Source organism: Suncus etruscus, chromosome 13, assembly GCF_024139225.1.
Source record: "Suncus etruscus isolate mSunEtr1 chromosome 13, mSunEtr1.pri.cur, whole genome shotgun sequence".
Classification (NCBI taxonomy): domain Eukaryota; kingdom Metazoa; phylum Chordata; class Mammalia; order Eulipotyphla; family Soricidae; genus Suncus; species Suncus etruscus.
Window position 1 is genome coordinate 81508713 of NC_064860.1, and position 19408 is coordinate 81528120.

The window sequence follows — 19408 nt, forward strand, 5'->3', positions numbered from 1 at the left end:
AAAATAGTAGGAAGACCATTCTTAAAGTGATAGCTTGGCAAAGTACATGCAAAGGTTACATTTATGGGTAGAAAACAAGATTTCCATATTGAAACATAACAGATTCCTAATTTCATATCTTGCTAAAGTAAAATGTACTAATTCAGACAGTATCTCAAAGTTCTGTAAATACTTAAATGTCTATTACCATGAAAGCTATTTCAAAAAGCTTCAAGAACACTATTCAGCTATTGTTAAGCAACTGAGGTTTAAATAAACACAAGTATTAGGACCTTTTTTCCCCTACATATAGCAGGTAATTTGATCTAATAAGTTAAACTAAGATTATTTATGGGATTAATTTACCAGAAAGAAAATACATGCTAATAGTTTTAAAAGTGCACTTTATGCTAATTTTATCATAAAAGTATCTCAAAACATCATTACATCATGATAAATAATATACAAAAGATCTCTTAAAATATCATGTCTTAGGGAGCCAGCTTCCCAAAAAATGTTATTCTGTTAATGTCAATATCTTGCTTCCTTAAAAATGACTGTAAAACCTGATAAATATCTTAGCAACCTTTTAATTAACATTTAATATTGCTATTTAAAACTTTTATACATAGTAAACATAACAGTTTTAAATGAATGTGACATATACCATAGTGTTACCAATGATTTTGGGTTTTTTTGGCCTAATGAAACAAGGAGCACTTGTTTAACACAATTGCAGTCTCTACCATTTTCCAGGAATTGTAGTCCCACATTCATACCACTGGACGTAATTGATTTGTGTATGGCCACCGATTTCTCCAAATTGAACAGGTTCCTGGCGAACTGCTCTGAAATAACCTAAAAGGGAAAAGAATTCTATTTTAATCGTTTGTTTGTTTTTGTTTTGGTTTGGTTTTTTGGGCCACACCCGGCAGTGCTCAGAGGTCACTCCTGGCTGTCTCTCAGAAATAGCTCCTGGCAGGCACGAGGAACCATATGGGACACCGGGATTCGAACCAACCACCTATCTTTCTTTTAAATACTATCGTAGCTGCTGTTACAATCTCCTTTCTGCTCAAGATTGAAAGATTTGATTGACTTGAAAAAGCAAATCTAATATAGAAAGTGGATAGCAATAGACCTGGTATCTTCCTAAAGCAGCTATGGCTGACTAAATATCACAAGTACTGATGGATGTTCAGAATTAATCCTTGGCTCTGAACTTCATCAAATCAGGGTCTGTTGCGTGCATGGAAGGAAGTGCTTTATCCCCTTTACGAATTCCAGGCTCCCTAATTCTCCTTGACATCTAGTCTAAGAGAGGGTGATGTGAAAAGGGCAGGAGTCAGGGTTTTGTGTATTGCCTCTGTGTCAATGAGAGTTTTCTGTTACTTTGTGTATAGTTGACCCTTAGGGATTTGGACTTTTCCTCAGAGTTTTGTTTTCAATCTTTAGTCCTTTATTTTTTCAAATGTGAAATATCTTATGAGGAGTCAGAACAGTTACAAACACACTTGGCCCCACAACTTGAGACATCAAGAGTTGCCTGGGATGTCCTCCGAACTAGCCATAGCGAGGAGGGGCAGAGGGGGTGGCTTGGATGAGGGTAACAGTGTCTGGGGACCAGTCAAACAAGGCTCCACCATTCAGCACACTTTGGATAGCGAGAATGGCTGATCACCAACGTCTACTGCTGATGGGAGACAGCCTTTAATGTACCCCATGTATCAGGTTGGCCAGGACGCACTGGACTTCATCAATGGCCACGTCCTCCATCTGCATGAACTTCAAGGTCACCAGAAAAGCATCCAGAGGAAGTTGGTACGTTCCAGGCAGTAAGTATATTTTCTTGAAGAGATTCCCTTGGGATGATTTTCAGCTTCTCGAGGATGAAGATGATGCAGCAGCAAATGAAGAAGGCCTCACATAGTACCAACAGGTTCCCTTCACTGGGGGCCTGTGTGACCTCTGCAAACTGCATGGTGGGCATATGATCCAGTAGCATTTTCATGGGCAGCAAGTCAGTGAGGAACAGCCTCTTGTTCTGACTGGAGCAGTGGCAGTGCTCAAAGGCAAATGACAGGTACTCCACTTAAAGTCACTGTCAAGCATGGTTTTGCGACCTATACAGTAGCTGTAGGCCTTCAGGTTGGAGCAGTCGAGGGCTCAGATCAGGGCCTTGCACAGGTGGAGCTTGTTGATCCCGAAATAGATCTTGAAGAGCTGGTTCACCAGGAACAGCAGGCCCCACTTCTTGGAGTCTCGGTGCCAGCTTGTGTGTCACTGGTGCAGACGTGGAAGCAGCTCAGGAGCAGCCCAGCCACTTCCTCCAGCATGTCCCCGGCCTTGCTCTTCTTCCCCTTCCTTCTTCACCAGCTGCTGATCTGCACTGTTGGCGATGATGCCCAGGTCCAGTGCTGTTGAGTACATGACAGGCAGCACCCAGTTCTCTGTGAGTCTGGAAGGCCTAAAGAAAGGACTGGACGATGACTATCCAGCACTGGTAGGCCTCAATGAAGTTTCGGTGACCACTGCGTAAATGCACATAAGTTGGTAGCAAACATCTCTTTGTAGGGTGGCTCCAGGACCTGTTGGCACTTCTCTGAGAGGCCATCTGCAGCCGGGAGTTGGTGACACACAGGTGCTTAGACAACATTAGCTCTGCACAGGAAGCCCCATTCCTGCTGTGAATGGCTTCACAGACCCGCCACCACACCCTCTCTGCATTCTGAGATGTAGCCTCTCCACCTTAATTTACTCAACTTGAAGATGATAAGGAGATAGATCCTTATGATGAGTCACACATATTCTTTTTTTTTGTTTGTTTGTTTGTTTGGTTTTTGGGCCACACCCGGCAGTACTCAGGGGTTACTCCTGGCCGTCTGCTCAGAAATAGCTCCTGGCAGGCACGGGGGACCATATGGGACACCAGGATTCGAACCAACCACCTTTGGTCCTGGATCGGCTGCTTGCAAGGCAAACGCCGCTGTGCTATCTCTCCGGGCCCACATATTCTTAATATTTGAGTTTTCTAAAAATACAGTATGTAATCTATTGAACATTTAGACTATCTTACTGACAATGTCATAAGTAAGACTTCGAGTCAACAGCAAGTTTTTAAGAACTTTTTTTGGCAACCAAATTATACTTGAACTTCGAATGTTCTAGAGAGTGTCAGTGGAAAGACTCCTAATTAGGATTAGCATATGTTCCAAGCACAACTAAATTTACCTGGAATTTACACTTACTGTGTATTAGCTTAGAAGGACTGGCCTTAGAAAAAGTGCTGTACCGAAATGTATGGAAACAAAGGAAGGTAAGAACCCTACAGTAATGTTTTAAATTTTTACTGAGGACCTAACTCAGTAGAAAAGCTGTGCCTGATACACCAGAAACAGTGGTTCCACAAAACTCCCTCAAAAGCCACAATTTCTTCCTTCAGACCCTGGTAACTGCGAAAAAAATTTATTATGAACTCACATCCTCTAGAAACAAAAATTAAAATATGTATACAACATTAAAATTTTAATATTTAGATATTAAAATTTTAAATGATAAAATATTAAATTAAAAACATTTAAAATACTCAGAATTAAAATATGTACACAATTCCTCTGAGATAGAAGTTTCAAATTCCTATGGGTTCTCAGACCTTGCTAAGTCATTCTTTACTACAATTGCTATTTTGGGGGGGGGGGGGGCACACGCGGCAGCACATATGGCTTACTTTTGGCTTTGCGCTCAGAAATCATTCCTGGCAAGCTCGGAAGACCATACGGGATGCCAGGGATTGAACCCAAGTCTTTCCCAGATCATTTGTGTGCAAGGCAAACACTCTACTGCTATGCTATCACTCCGGCCCATGATTGCTATTTTTAAGTGTCTGTGAACAAAATTTACTGGAAGGACTGGTTTAATGACAAAGTATTGAATAACCTCTACATGATTCTCAAGTAACATGGGTGTTGACTTGTCATTTCCTGCCCTGCTGGATAAGGATTAAAATTTTTAGTCTTTTCCATCGTTAACCAATCTTGTGTCTGCTTTTACATGTTATGGTGGTAATTCATTTCTCAGAATTGTTCCTTTTAAGTTGTATGTCTATAGCTGTAGGCAAATATATTTTACATTTATGATAGTAATAAAGTTTCTAACTTTGTAAGGGAAAAAATTGCATCTGTTTTTGTAACATAAAAACTGCAATAATGTCAGTTTGATTTCCAAAGTGATTTCAGTGATTTCTTTCAAGTTCTGGTTTTCTTAAAGTGGAAATTTATGTATGTCACCTATATGTTAAAGTGTAAATTTTCTTGACTCTTAGAATCTTGAAGACTAGGAAGAGAATCAAGAGAAACTTAGATTAAAGACTATTTTGGGGGCCAGAATGGTAGCACAGTGGTAGGGCACTTGCCTTGCACGTGGCTGGCCCAGAACGGACACGGGTTCGATCCCAGCATCCCACATGGTCCCCTGAGCCAGGAGCTATTTCTGAGCACAGAGCCAGGAATAATCCCTGAGTACTGTTGGGTGTGGCCCCCCAAAAAAACCAACAAAAATAAAGATTTACTGGATTTTTTTTTCTTTCCTGACCCTATGATTAGGGGCTAAAGTGGTAGTGCAGAGGGTAGGGCATTTTATTTTGGATGAGGACACAGGTTTGGTCCCTGGCTTCCCATATGGTCCCCGAGCCCACCAGGAGTGATTGGTTCCTGACTACAGAGCCAGGATTAACCCCTGAGCACAGCCAAGTGTGGCCCCAAAACAAAAATAAATACTCCAGATTTGAAGAGTAGAAGTACTTTTGAGTTGTTTTTTAATGCGGTTGAATTCCTCACTTTGGGTTCTCTTGGGTTCAATTCTAAACTCTCAGGTTTCTTAAGAAAAACATACCTTCTTTGGTGGGTAACTGGTCAGCAGTGAGTTGCTGTCCTGTGCGTCCATCTAAAAATGAGTCCACAAACTGACAATGATCTTCTCCATAGCCTCTCTGGTCGCCTATATTATAAAATTTTCCTGAAGAGCAAGAAATGAAAAGGATTGCAAATGGTCACATTCTTTAATATAAAATTAGGTTATGTCATATAATGTTAGTTCTTGTCATTTTTCTTCCTTTTACCTCATTGAAGTCACCAACTTAATTCTCTTGACTAGTGTGTGAAATATTCTCCTAACCAGCATTTCTGCTTTCACTCTCATATCTTATTTTGTTTTGGGGTCACATCCTGTATGAAGTTCAGGACTTATTTCTGGTTCTATGCTTAGGAATCACTCCTGGCAGTGCTCATGGGATGCTGGGGACTCAACCAGGGCTGGCAGTGTACAAGGAAAGCATTCTATCCACACTGTATTATCACGTCAGCAACTAGGCTTACAATCTTTTTTTAAATTTTTTAAAATATTTTATTTAAACACCTTAATGGCAAACAGGATTGTGGTTGGGTTTCAGTCATGTAAAGAACACCTCCCTTCACCAGTGCAACATTCCCATCACCAAAGTCCCAAGTCTCCCTCCTCCCCACCCAACCCCCGCCTGTACTCTAGACAGGCTTTCTATTTCCCTTGTGCATTCTCATTGTTAGGATAGTTCGCAATGTAGTTATTTCTCTAACTAAGCTCATCCCTCTTTGTGGTGAGCTTCCTGAAGTGAGCTGTAACTTCTAGCACTCCTCTCTTTTGTCTCTAAAAATTATTATTGCAAGAATGTCTTTCATTTTTCTTAAAACCCATAGATGAGTGAGACCATTCTGCGTCTTTCTTTCTCTGACTTATTTTACTCAGCATAATAGATTCCATGTACATCCATGTATAGGAAAATTTCATGACTTCATCTCTCCTGGTGGCTGTATAATATTCCATTGTGTATATGTACCACAGTTTCTTTAGGTAGGCTTACAAGCTTAAAGGTGTCACATTCCTTCTGTTAATATTATATTGTTGTTTTAAATCCTGGGATTGATATAACAAAACTGAGGTTGAATGTGTCCAATACCTTTGCACTTAAATTTGCCAGTGAAGGATAGAACACTTTCATTGCATCTTGATTATTTACCTCCTGATAGCATGTTTTACCTCCCAATTGTTTATTTTCTTCTCTTTTTCCTTTTCCTCCCCCCTACTCCCCCTACCACTTCCTTCACTCTCCTCCTCCTTCTTCCCACACTTGGCGGCACTCAGGGGCTACTCCTGAGCTCTATGCTCAAAAATCGCTCCTGGGGGCCTGGCGGTGGCGCTAGAGGTAAGATGCCTGCCTTGCCTGCACTATCCTTGGACGGACCGCGGTTCGATCCCCCGGCGTCCCATATGGTCCCCCAAGCCAGGAGCGACTTCTGAGTGCATAGCCAGGAGCAACCCCTGAGCATCACCGGGTGTGGCCAAAAAAAAAAAAAACAAAAACAAAAACAAAAAAAATCGCTCCTGGCAGGCTTGGGGGACTAAATGGGATGCTGGGGATTGAACCTGGGTTGGCCACATGCAAGGCAAATACCCTGCCCACTGTATGGCCCTCGCCTTCCAATTGTTTTCTAATTTTTCTAATTCTTATAACACCACACCCAAAAAGAAAACATATTTACATCTCAGCTTCATGTCTTGAACTATCCACAGAAAAGGCCATGTTACAGAATTCGACAAAGCATTCACTGAAATACATGACTTTAAATAACTGATAGTTCTACTTACCTGTGAGGGAGTCACTCAGATAAATCTTGTATCTGAGAGAGTTGCATAGCTGCACCCCCACAAACTTCTTATACCATGTCCTTTTGACATACTGTTTTCCTTTGCATTCTGAGTAAGAGTCAGAATTAAAGCGTCTTTCAGTCCAGATGGCATCTCTTCCTGCTGCATAAGGAAAACATATGGCCTGATTTTAGTAACCAACATTAGATATTGAAGAGCTATTCCCCCAAAGCTTTTCTTAAAAAGCACTTTGCTCATTGACAATCTGTTGGTGCATATTTCTCTGCAATGCTAAGTAACAGAGCATCAAATACTCTTAGGCATAAACATGTAAACCCTCAATTAAATTCTTGTCAATAGTGAAGTAAATCCTAGTTCAGTTGGTGTGTGTGTGTGTGTGTGTGTGTGTGTGTGTGTGTGTGTGTGTGTGTGTGTGTGTAGAAAAAAAGAGCAAGGGTGGGAAAATTTTTTTTGCAACATAGATAATAGCTATGTTTATTTATAGCTATGTTAATTTATCTTGCTATTAAAATTAGAAATTAACTGGTTATAGCTTTAAAATTATGAAAGGAAAAATTTTAAGATGTCTGGACACATGATTGAAGGCAGTGTCAAAATATGCAGATATTTTTTTCTGATTATTATAAACTCTGATTATTACCAAATGTTTGAACTTTGCATTCACTTCTGTTTAGATATTCTACAGGAGATTGAAAGAACTGAGGTGAAATCATGACGGAAATTCTGCCTTTCTTATTGAGTTGAATCAGTATAGAAAAGCATATTCATATATGTTTATATAAATATTTTGAAAACAATGGAAAACAATGCAGTTGTGTTTTCATTAAGATAACCACTTACCAGAAACCGGCTCACTCACTCTTGGGTCAGCTGAGAAGAAAAGTCAAACACAAGTAATTATTAGTTAAGTAAATCCCAATGTCCAGAGATATAATGAAGGTGATGGTTTCTTATGGTTAAAAGTCCTGCCTGCAATGTGGTACTTTTTTGCTAAAGAGTAAAATTGAAAGTAATTTTGCTCTAATCTGGTAACAACATTTTAGGTACTCATTTATATACTGCCATGTGATTTGAGTAATTAAGAGTATGTTTCTTGCCAGCTAGCTTTCATGCCCACTTTAAAAGTTTTCCCAAACTTGTGATGGCACCATGGTACCATAAACTGAAGTCTGTGCAAACATTAGGCAAATAAAAATATTGTTGGTACAGGTTGATTTTGTTGAGGAATTCAATTAGCAGGCCAAGTCAATTATAATTTTTAAAACCAAATGATCAATTTCATTTGTAGATATGTTTGACTCTGTGCCAACAAAATTGATTCTAGTCATAAACAAGGGCATTATTCATTATATTTTTTTGCTATAGTTATATTCCTTTTTTTCTCTCTAAACAATACACACAGCTTCTCTGCTTAAAATGACAACCCGAAGTGGTGTTTCCATTATTTTCAATGAATTCTTAAGACTAAAATCTAGAAACGATCTATATATCCAATGTTAAGGTAGGTTTCAGACAACTCCCTATGCCAAAACATTGTGGTTCTTTGCATTCTTAGTGGGAATTATCATTGCTATGGTTACCTGATTCTGTACTGAATGTCACCGTGTTGCTGACGGGGCCTTCACCAAGTGGGTTTATGGGTTTCACCTGGAATTCGTAGCTGTGTAGGTGGAAAAAATAAATTATGTTCAGAGTATGAAACATTCCATTCCTGACATTCTTCCTGGTTTTATTTTGTAACCACAATGACTGGATGGCCATCTATCTATCATCTATCATCTATCATCTATCTATCTATACATCTATCATCTATCTATCTATCTATCTATACATCTATCTCTCTATCTATCTATCTATCTATCTATCTATCTATCTATCTATCTATCTAATCTATCTAGATCAGTGGTCCTCAAACTATGGCCCACGGGTCACATGTTGTATTTGTTCCCGTTTTGTTTCTTCACTTCAAAATAAGTTATATGCAGTGTGCATAGGAATTTGTTCATAGTTTTTTTTTTTGTTTTTTTTTTTTTTTTTTTTTTTTTACTATAGTCTGGCCCTCTAATGGTCTGAGAGACAGGAAACTAGCCTCCTGTTTAAAAAGTTTGAGGACCATTGATCTAGATATTAGAAGTAGTTTGAAGAGTAAAATTTTGCTTGCCAGTTTGTCAAACAGTTTGGTAAGGAAAAACATGCCTTTTAAACTTTAAAATTTGAAATAACTGAGGGAGTTTGTAATGGATACACAGTAGTATGTGTGGATATAAGCTAATTCCTGCAACCAGAGGCTTAAGTTTCTTTAAGATGTCCTACTTCCTTTTTGGGGCAAAGAAGCAGACAGTTCTTTTTTTTTTTTTTTTTTTAATTTTACTACAATCCTGGCCTTTACATAACATTGGTTCTCTCTCTGGGATATAAACTGTCTTTATCTTATTACATATTAGAATGGCAATACAGAAAGGGTTTTAAACAGTCAGTATTTTTGTTTGTGTGTTTATTTATCCATCCTAGCTCATGTATTAGTTTTTTTAGAAAGTCCAGGTAGAAATTGTATGCACTAATATTTGGAAACTGCAGCAACAAATTAGGTGAAAATGCACACATGAAAATATTCTATTACCAGGACTTTTGATGGCTAAAAGAGCTATCTATTACTTGGGAGGCATTACTTGGGAGGCATGTGGTAGGTTTTGAAATTGAGGCCCTATTCATGCCAAGCATGTGCCTGAACTATCTTGCAGTCTCTGAAACTTTACTATATAATATATAAACTTTATATAGCAGCATATTAATTTGTATAGTAACAAATCACTGAGTCATCAGATAGTGTTGTGAGTTTCAAAACAGTACAAGACTTTTGGAAGCCAATTTTTTTTAAAGGTTATAATTGAAGTATGCAAAACACACACACCAAAAGATCTTCTATGATCTTGTGACTAGCAGGATAATAGATTCCCAATTTGGTACAAAGGATACCAAGTGACAAATTTTTTTTAGGGCACAGTTAGATAGATTCTTGACTAATGAGACATTGCATTTAAATACTGCTAGAATCTAATACCTGAAACTTACCAACAGCTTTATGAATTACTGACTAACAAAATAAACTTTTTAAAACTCAGATTTTAGCACTGTAACAATGGCAACCACTTTTTCAGTGCTTACTAGCATCAGGCCCATTAATCCTACTATTTATGTCAATTAACATATTAACCACAAGAGATATGTACTGTCTTACTGAATTAAACACAAAGGCTCAACTATAGAACTTCTATGTTCTAAGCTATACACAAAAGGGACCTGTTACACTGACAGTCCAGGGGTTAAGGGGGGAGGTATGGAATGCATGCTGGGAACAGGGGCAGAGGGAGGTCAACACTGGTGGTGAGAATTGTCCTAATTCACTCTCACTATGTACTTTAAATATAACTGTGAAAGACTTGTAATTCACAAGGGTCTCAATAAAAATTATTTTAAAAAAGAACTCCTATGTTCTATGCTATTCTAAATATTTAAACTTTGTAAAATGAGGATTAAAACACATATTTTTATTGGGAAACTACATATATTCTCAAAGCACTTTGTAAACTTTTGTAAACTTTGTAAACATTGTAAACGAATCCAACTAATCCAGCTCTATTTGTAGTAGGGCCACAACTATTTATAGGATACGTTTTTGTGATTGGAAATGATATTTTATAAATTTGGAAGCTATTTGAACTAAGTTAATTAGCATGGAAAACTAAAAGGTGCAAACTTTTAAGACTTTGCATATAAGGCTAAAATTTTTATAGAGGAAAATGATGAAATTGTGTAGGATACCCAATAAATTAAAATATTTAATTTAATTTAATGATAAATTTAGCCCCTTAAGATATAAGAGCATCTACTTTTGAGGGAGAGTGTAAGGATTATATGAAATAATTAATGGAATATAAGGTGCCTGACACTTCAGTGATTATAAATATCCTTTAGTGGGCCAGATCAGGGCTGGGGTTGGGAAGGAAGAGGGTGAGAGAAAAACTGGAGACATTGGTGGTGGGAAATGAGCACTGGTGAAGGTTGTTGTACATTGTATAACTGTAACTCAATCATGAACAAATTTATCTGTAGAAAAAAAGCTGTATTATGAATGGCCTAGTAATCACGGTATTTAAATAAAAATTAAAATAAAAACACGAAAGAGAAGTCACTTCCCAGTTAACATACTTCAGGGGCTCTTTATTAGACAAGTTTTTTTATTCGGTGTAGAAGGTCTCATTCACTCACCAGCTTTCGTTTCTCTTCACATGCAGCCCTGTTCACCTTTCAACCATCTCCATAGTGGCACAGCTTCACTGAACACTGTAATGTCATTTTAAGTCTCTACACTGCAGCATATAATCTCTCTGACATCCCTTTATTTGACCATAGTCATCAAGGTTGGCTGTTTCTTTCTCACCTCAGCTCAACTCTCACCTTTACTTCCAGAAGTTCTTAACATCCCCATACTATGCCCACCCTGGGCTCCCACTGTACTTGTGAACACTGTATCAGAGTTCCAATGACTTTCTGTAATATTATCCTATTATCTGCCTCATCTACAGCTTTGAACTCCTCAAAGGCAGGTACCAAATTTATTCATGTCTGTGTCTACAAGTGCACCCCTCAGAGATCACTCTCTGGCTTTTAGTAAGTAGAAGCTGCTTTGGTTATATTGGTGAAGCAGGAGAGCAGTACAGTTATAAATCCAAAGTACAGATTAAACAACAATAAAAATATTTAAGTTGCAACCATTAAATTTTGTAATGTAGAGTGACAGGTAGAGGGTGGCAAATTGGGGAATGATGGAATATTGGAACACTGGTAATGGGAGTTGACACTAGTGAAAGGATTGGTATTGAAATATAATTGTGTTAAATATAGTGATGAGGAAAGGAGACTTCTGTCTATATGTCAAACCAGCTACTTCTGGTATAATCAAGCAAACACCAAAGAACTGTGGTTGCCAAATGGCAGCTTAATCATGGAAACTTAGAAGAACCATGGAGTGGATTCAGGATGTCTTTGAGATTGACAGAGTCTTGCTTTCGAACCTTAGTAACCTGGGAACTTACCCAGTGTGCTTATGTCCCTGAAGTGGTCCAGATCCTGCTTTGGAATTTCTGCTTTTGTATTCTCATCTTAGTTGCCAATTTGAGGAATACAATGTAAAAGTTCAACTAGTGTTTATCATGAGCAAAATGTACCTCAAAAAAGCAAATGCCCCAGCTTCCAGCAGATACTGCAGGACTTTTGCCTTTGTTCTAAACCCAATACGGAGGCACAAGCTTACAAGTTTCCTTAGTGTTATATATCAGTATTTTACCACTTCTTAAGGTGTGTTGCTTATTCCTTTTTAGTTTCTTTTTTGTTGGATTTTTGTGAGAATTTCTGTAATAATAGGTTCTCTTCCCCTGTTAATTTTTTGCAAGGAAACATAACCAAGATTATCAAGTATTTTACTGAGATATATATAATAACTGGCTATTCAAAATGCTTTAAATATGCAAAATATTACATATTCCAACCCAAAGTAGAGAATTAAAAAAGTATAAAAAGTTGGGGCCGGGCTGTGGCGCTAGAGGTAAGGTGCCTGCCTTGCCTGCGCTAGCCTAGGACGGACCATGGTTCGATCCCCCGGCGTCCCATATGGTCCCCCAAGCCAGGAGTGACTTCTGAGCGCATACCCAGGAGTAACCCCTGAGCGTCACTGGGTGTGGCCCAAAAACAAACAAACAAAAAAAAGTATAAATAGTTATCATTTTGAAACTAAGATTAAAGTTTATAAGTAGCAAACAACTATAATAAATCAGATCATTAATTTTTCCTTGAAAGATAAAAAACTTTCCTAATTTCAAATAAAAAATTAGTACGATTCAATTCAATTCAATTCAGTCAGTTGATGCCAATGAAAATTATAAGACATAAACTTATGAAACTTCTTCTTGAAACTTCTTGAAGAGATAAATATCCAGGGCCCTTATTTTTCAACAATAATAAAATGAACTGATTGTTAAGGTGTGGTAAATTTGAAAGGATATCATGAAGTTTTACAATAGTTTGAACAACCCAGTATCAAAGTACAAGAATGACAAGAAAGGCTGTTTATAGTACAACAATGATAAAAGAAAATCTAGTTCTATTTGTATTTATCTTCGATGGTTTTCATATCTGGAATTAGTTCAGTTATTTTAATCATGACTACACAGAGTTCCACACACAATTATTACATTGTTGTGATAAACTTGCTTTTTCCTTTTCAGCATGATAGTCAAATTCTTCTGTGGTTTGAAGAATTTTAAATTGCTTCAATGGAAATTTGAAGAGTTTAGTTGAGTTTATATCATGCACACTCCACTTGTCTCTAGTTCACAGACCATTTTTCTCTAAATTTAAGTGTCTAATATCATCAATAACTTTTAGCATTAATGGCCTTCTATTTTTTCCTTGTTGCTAACTATAGTTAACTTATAAGAACATCCTGTCAGATCTTCTATCTCTACAAAAAACTTACATCTTTTTAAAATAAACTTCAGGAGATACCTAGTTTTTGCAGAAAGTCAAATAACTAAATCTATACCTTAAGACAGAGGGGGTATGCAATTTCATTTATTTGTTATATTATCTTAGCATTCAATATACCTTAACAGTATGAGTGGCTTACCTTGTGTCTGGTTTTAGATTTTCTACTGCAGAGAAGGTTTGATTTGTAATTTGAATGGACTGGTTCTTTCCAACGAAAGATCCATTTTCTGTAGATATAATTTTGTATTCTGAAAAGTGAAAAAGTCAAAATATACTTGCTTTTATGTTCTGGATGATTAATTTTAAAAGGAGCTAAACATATATTAAAGTGACAATCATAAAAAGGGAGCAATTTAGATTACAATACTAGAAATGCACTAATCTTAATAGTGGTTGCCAGATGGGGGTGATTACTGGATGAATAAAATACCAAAGTATGTTGGGAGTAGTGTATTGACCATTTGGATTTTCCTTTTTTATTAATAGTGATTTTACCATAATTAACTGGTGAAGATTGATGATCTTCACATTTTCTTTCTATGCTGGAAACTAATCTTTTCATTGCCTTGTTCATGGGATTAAATTAGGAGCATATGGTAGCTGGAGAGACAGTTTATCAGGTAAGGTGCTTGCCAAGCATACAGCCAACCCAGGTTTTATCCCGGATACCTGAACCCCAAAAGTTTGGGATATATGTTAACAACTAAAAAAGTAAAATATCAATTTTAAAATAAATAATAGGCAGACATAATATGAATATATGTTGATTATAAACACACATAAACACATGTAAATTTAATTTATTATTTTATAATAAGCAGTTTTGTTTAAATTTTACTAATAAAAACCAAGAAAATCTATAAAGAACTAAAATTAAATAATTATTCTCCATTTAGAGGATCTTATTGCATGGCAATAATGTAATTCATGTAACACCAAAAGTTAATATAATGATTAAGAACTGTCTAAACAATTAAAAATATTCTAAAGTTTGCTATACATTGAAATTTTTTCATTTTGTCTTCACAATGAACTGATAATAGTGGGAATTATTACACATAAAGCCCAACAACAGCCATGTTTGTAATCATGGTGTATTTAAATAAAGATAAAAAAATAATAAAAGAACCTTTCTTAAAAATAAAAACAATAAAGTTCAAAGGAGGCCAACAATATACCCAAATTGCATTTCTATAACACAACAGGACAAATTTTAGCCTATGCCACATGTTCTTGACATATCATACTACAGAAACTTGTAACCAACCTAGCTTGAAGTTGTCCAACAGTCTTAAGTCTATGCCCTATGGTTTAAGTGTCTATGTACATAGACTGTACATATATTTGTGCTTTTATGTAGAAGTGGCCTGGGGAAGTACATGAATTTGGGTATGTGTAATTGAGGTATAATATATGCAGCTCAGTTTTGAAAGATTATTGAGAGAAGTCAATTCAGGGAGAATGATGAACATATTTCACTCTTTTTTTATATTTCACTCTCATTTTGTTTTCTTTCTTAATTCTTTCTTGCAAAACCATTTCAAGTGATACTAAGTACTTATATTCCTATTATCTGAGTTTGTAATTTATACATTTTTATATTAGATATTCAGTGGGATTTAGTATAATGTTAAATATAAAAATGAAAACATTAAACAGAACCTTAGGGAAATGGGTTCAATGCTTAAATATAGAACAATTATTAAATATTAATTTAATTTTCTTGGAAATATTATAGCTAAGAAGATATGGATTTTGTACATAAACATTATTATAAATTCAAAGACTAATATGAGGTTTCCCTCTCCCCACCAGCACACACTTTTAGAAGAATTGGATGGGTGACCATCAAAATTTTTAGAGATGAGAAAATTTGCCAGGAATATTATTTGAAAATTTTCTGCTAAAATAATTGAAACAATTTTTAGCTTACTTGAAATATCTAGGTCAACAAAGAAATTGGCTGATAAAAGGAAAAGTAGTTTTGATATCAACAACAGGGTCAACTTCTCATATACTGCAGGTCAATTTTCTGGGCAATTAGTTAATTAGATATATCTTTACAAGATAAAAATCAGTTCTGAGAGGAAAGAGAAGTACAACTTAAAGAAATACGCTACAGAAACAAAAGTCCCTACTAAGGACAAAGGTGAACCTTTCCCACCCTCTGATACTGGTTATTCCTTCAGGTTTTAGTTTGATCCAAGTACCACATCCTTCATTCACATTATCAGAGCTTCTTGCCTTTGTAACTGTCTACCTTTCATGATCTTACCAGTAACAGTGTCATTTGTTGGCTTCTCCCAATCCAAGATGACAAAAGAGGAGCATCCCTCTACAGTGACAACAGTGAGATTGGTAGGTGGGTTCTGTGGTGGGCTAGTAATATTCTGTTCTGTGGCCTTCTCCTGGGGAAACCAGCTCACGGAGTCAGTGATGGAGCAGGGCTTGTTTTCTTCTTTTTGAATGTACTTCACATGAGGAGCTGAGAGAGAGAAGGTTCTGATCTTTACCAATTTTTAGAAATTGGAGGAGGATGAAGTGAAATTATGAATGCAGTTATCTGTTTGAGGACAATGATCTTAGAAGCAGAAAACACAAATGTTGGTGTGATTGGTTGAAACTTGTAAGAGCTTGAATCCTATATTTGGGATACCCATTATTAATACTGCTATTGATTTACCATGCTAAAAAAGTTTAATTTATGTTAATATTGAAAGGTAATTTGACCCTCCTGATTATGGTCTAAGTGTCCTAATTCATAGCACACTCACTAGTGTTAACTTGACTATAAATTTGACTTGTTAATGGGGAATAGTTTATTGTACAGAGTTCTTATTTCACTAAATTAATATTCAAAACTAAACTAAAAAGGATCAAGAAATGTGTATCCTAGAACAAATATTCTAGAGTATTTTAGTAAGAAAACACACCCAACACTCAACAAAAAAATGTACAGGAAAATATTAGCTCAAATGAGAAGTAAAGTATATAATTTGAAACCAAATAGAACTAGAACTATATATTTGAATCAGTAGATGAGGACAATAAAACATTACAGTGAGATACCAACCCATCTAGTATATGAAAATAACCCAAGTTAAATTTTAATTCAAGTTGGAACTAAAATTTATAAGTAAAGCACTGTATGAGATGAACGCCGGTAAGCTGTTATAGAATAAGAAACAATGAATTTGAAGACTATAACAGGCTATTCAAAACTGAAGTGGAAAAGGATGAAAAATAATGATCAGAGCATTGATGAGTTTTGGAACAACTTAAAGCTATGTACTGCTTAAAGAATTATGGTATTTGATTGGGGAACCGGTCTCCTCCATCCTGGACTCAAGAAGGAATAGAGATGGAAGAATCTTAAATACAAATCAGAGGCCAATAGTACCTGCTGCTCATAGCAGACCTTCCCAGCCACATCCTACATTTTATGCCCAGTTGAATTTTAGACTTATTGGAAACAAATCCTTAATATTATAAGCTACTTAGATTTATGTGGATGCTTATTACATGGAATAACTGACAAGACACATAGAGTCTTGCCGATACATAAAGCTCATCATACATACCTGTGAATATGGGTTTCCCAAGAGGATCTGTTTCTCTTGTGGGGCTTGAGCTAAACTTCGTTACATTACCTGAGAATAAAATATAACAAACAATTTTAGCAAAAGATCAAAATTTTCTTTAGTACAATGTAAAGATAGTAGTCTAAAAATATTCAAAAATGTTCTCTAAGTTGGTACAACTTTGATTTCTTCTATCACTGTGGATATTATCCACAAAAAAAAAAGCCTTTAGTTGTACTCCCATAGAGGGTTGCATAATTAAGAATTATTACAACTAAGCAGTCGCTATTCATTAGTAAAGAATGTGGTTAACTTTAAATAGCATATTTTAGTAGTAAGAATTGGGCAATCTATATCTTGTTGAAACTAAATTTGAGCACTTTTTGTCTACAAAGGGAAGGAACATATTTGAAGCATAAAAAATAAGTAAAATTGCAAAATTCAAAGGATACAAACTATTAATAAAATTGTATGAAATAATTAAAAAAATGAGACCCTTTTCTATTTAATTTTAAATCTTTTGGTACTTTGTATATAAAAACCTAGGAGAAACTAACTGGCATACTAACCAAGATCTCCTGATGCAGGAGCTGTAGGCTCCCTTTTATCTTTTTCTGTTCTCTCCACAGGGACCTCAGTGGGTCTGGATGTTGCTCTTATGGGTGGGGAAGTTACTCGTGCTGATGAAATTCCTGTAAAATTGAGTTGAAATATAAAGTCAAAATTAAAATTTATAGGGACATTGCAAGTTCTCTGTTTAGTTAGTCAATAAATACTTATTAAGAGTCTAATATGTAACTTGGAACTATATATCTGATTTATTAAAAACAATGTATGACTGGGGCCGGAGAGATAGCATGGAGGTAGGGCATTTGTCTTGCATCCAGAAGGATGGTGGTTCGAATCCCAGCATCCCATATGGTCCCCCGAGCCTGCCAGGAGCAATTTCTGAGCATAGAGCCAGGAGTAACCCCTGAGCACTGGCAGGTGTGACCCAAAAACAAACAAACAAGCAAACAAAAAGTATGACTATGTCCTTGATCAAAATAGATGATACATGAGTAAAATAAATTGCATATCCATAGAAAGACTTTATACAAAAGAATAGTGTAATAGGGAGCAAGAGAATGCAAAAGTAAAGAATAGAATTATTGGTAGTTAGTTATTATAACTTTATTATAGTCAGACGTTGCAAAAAAGAGCCAAATCAGAAAGCACAAAATCACTTTGTATGTTTATTTTGTAGCCAATAGATGTCAGGTAACCTCCCCCCCTTTTATTTGCTTTTTTTGGGCCACACCTACTGACACTCACGGGTTACTTTTGTCTATGTGCTCAGAATTCACTCCTGGCTTGGGGGACCATATGGGACGACGGGGATTGAACCCAGGTCCGTCCTAGGATGCCTGCAAGGCAAATGCCCTACAGCTTGTGCCACTGCTCCAGCCCGAAGTAATCCATATTTTTATTAGTCCTGGAGAGCTGGTAATCTACACATATTTTAAATGTCACTTTTTATTTCTTTTCTTTTTTTTAGTCCATCCCACTACATTAAATATTTCACTTTTAAAAATAAACAAATCAGAGCCCTTTTCTTCCAACCTACACACACACACACACACACACACATACACGCACGCACGCACACACACACACACACACACACAGACATGCACGCACACACACACCCCTTCCAAGTCTTTTTGGATTCCCAGTCCACAGGTAAGAAGTGAATTGGTCCAGGTGCACTGGAATTTTCTCTTTCTACCTACCCCTCCAGAATGCAAATAGGACTCCTAATAGCTATAATTTAGACTGCCCTATCTTGTCATAGCACACTCATTTTCCCCAAGGGCTTGCTTATTGGCATAAGTAGTACACCAAGGATTTGTGGTTGGTTGGCAAGTAAAACTGAAATTATGGAAGAGAATTAAAGAATACAACTCACATACCTGCACTTCCTGGCTTTCCGTTGACATTATTTGGTGGCAAAGGTCTTCTTTGTGGGGGTACAGGTCTAGGTGGTAAAGGCGGGTGATGGGTACCTGGGCTTGTGACTGAGAAATTAGATTACAGATAAAACTGTCATAAGGATCTACTCACACATTCAAAACTTTTTTGTTTGAAAAACAGCAGCAGTATGACACATTTTTAGAAAAAGGGGAGCAATGTTATGAAAAATATATTCTCACTTTTATCTAAAGATGTTGGTAATATAATGAGGAATAATAAAGCACATTAGCAATGTGAGAATGTCTATAGTTTTATAGGTCAAAATGCAGGTACAATCTGCCTTTTTAAAACCAGATATATATATAATTAACATCTTTAGTTTTCTACACACAATCAACAGTAGCATTTCGAGCTTCATCACTTTCAATTACCTTTGATTTTGTGACAGTTTTTTTTTCTGGAGGGTACCAGGTTTAACATAGGGTTTCATGTAACTGAGGCATGTGCCCAACTACTGAGCTACATCCCAAGTAAAATAGAAAATTCTTAGATCAATTTCATTTTATATAGTTAAAACATAATTTATTCTTTAGGCTGTATTCCACCCTATTCACCAACTCTATATTTAAACTAAAAGTCTGAGAATTTTT

At 36.4% G+C, this 19408-nt stretch overlaps 1 protein-coding gene and 1 pseudogene across 1 annotated transcript in view; both read right to left on the reverse strand.

Moving 5' to 3' along the window:
* Positions 1-556: 556 nt before the first annotated feature.
* ABI3BP (ABI family member 3 binding protein) overlaps positions 557-19408 on the reverse strand; it is a 231699-nt gene continuing 212847 nt past the window's right edge. Inside the window, 10 exon segments of the mRNA XM_049785676.1 lie at positions 557-837; positions 4870-4992; positions 6658-6819; positions 7519-7548; positions 8259-8338; positions 13364-13472; positions 15500-15709; positions 16806-16874; positions 17375-17497; positions 18758-18862. Coding sequence (XP_049641633.1) covers positions 722-837; positions 4870-4992; positions 6658-6819; positions 7519-7548; positions 8259-8338; positions 13364-13472; positions 15500-15709; positions 16806-16874; positions 17375-17497; positions 18758-18862 — 1127 coding nt within the window. The 3' untranslated portion in view covers positions 557-721.
* Positions 1690-4001, reverse strand: LOC126026273 (PCI domain-containing protein 2-like; annotated as a pseudogene).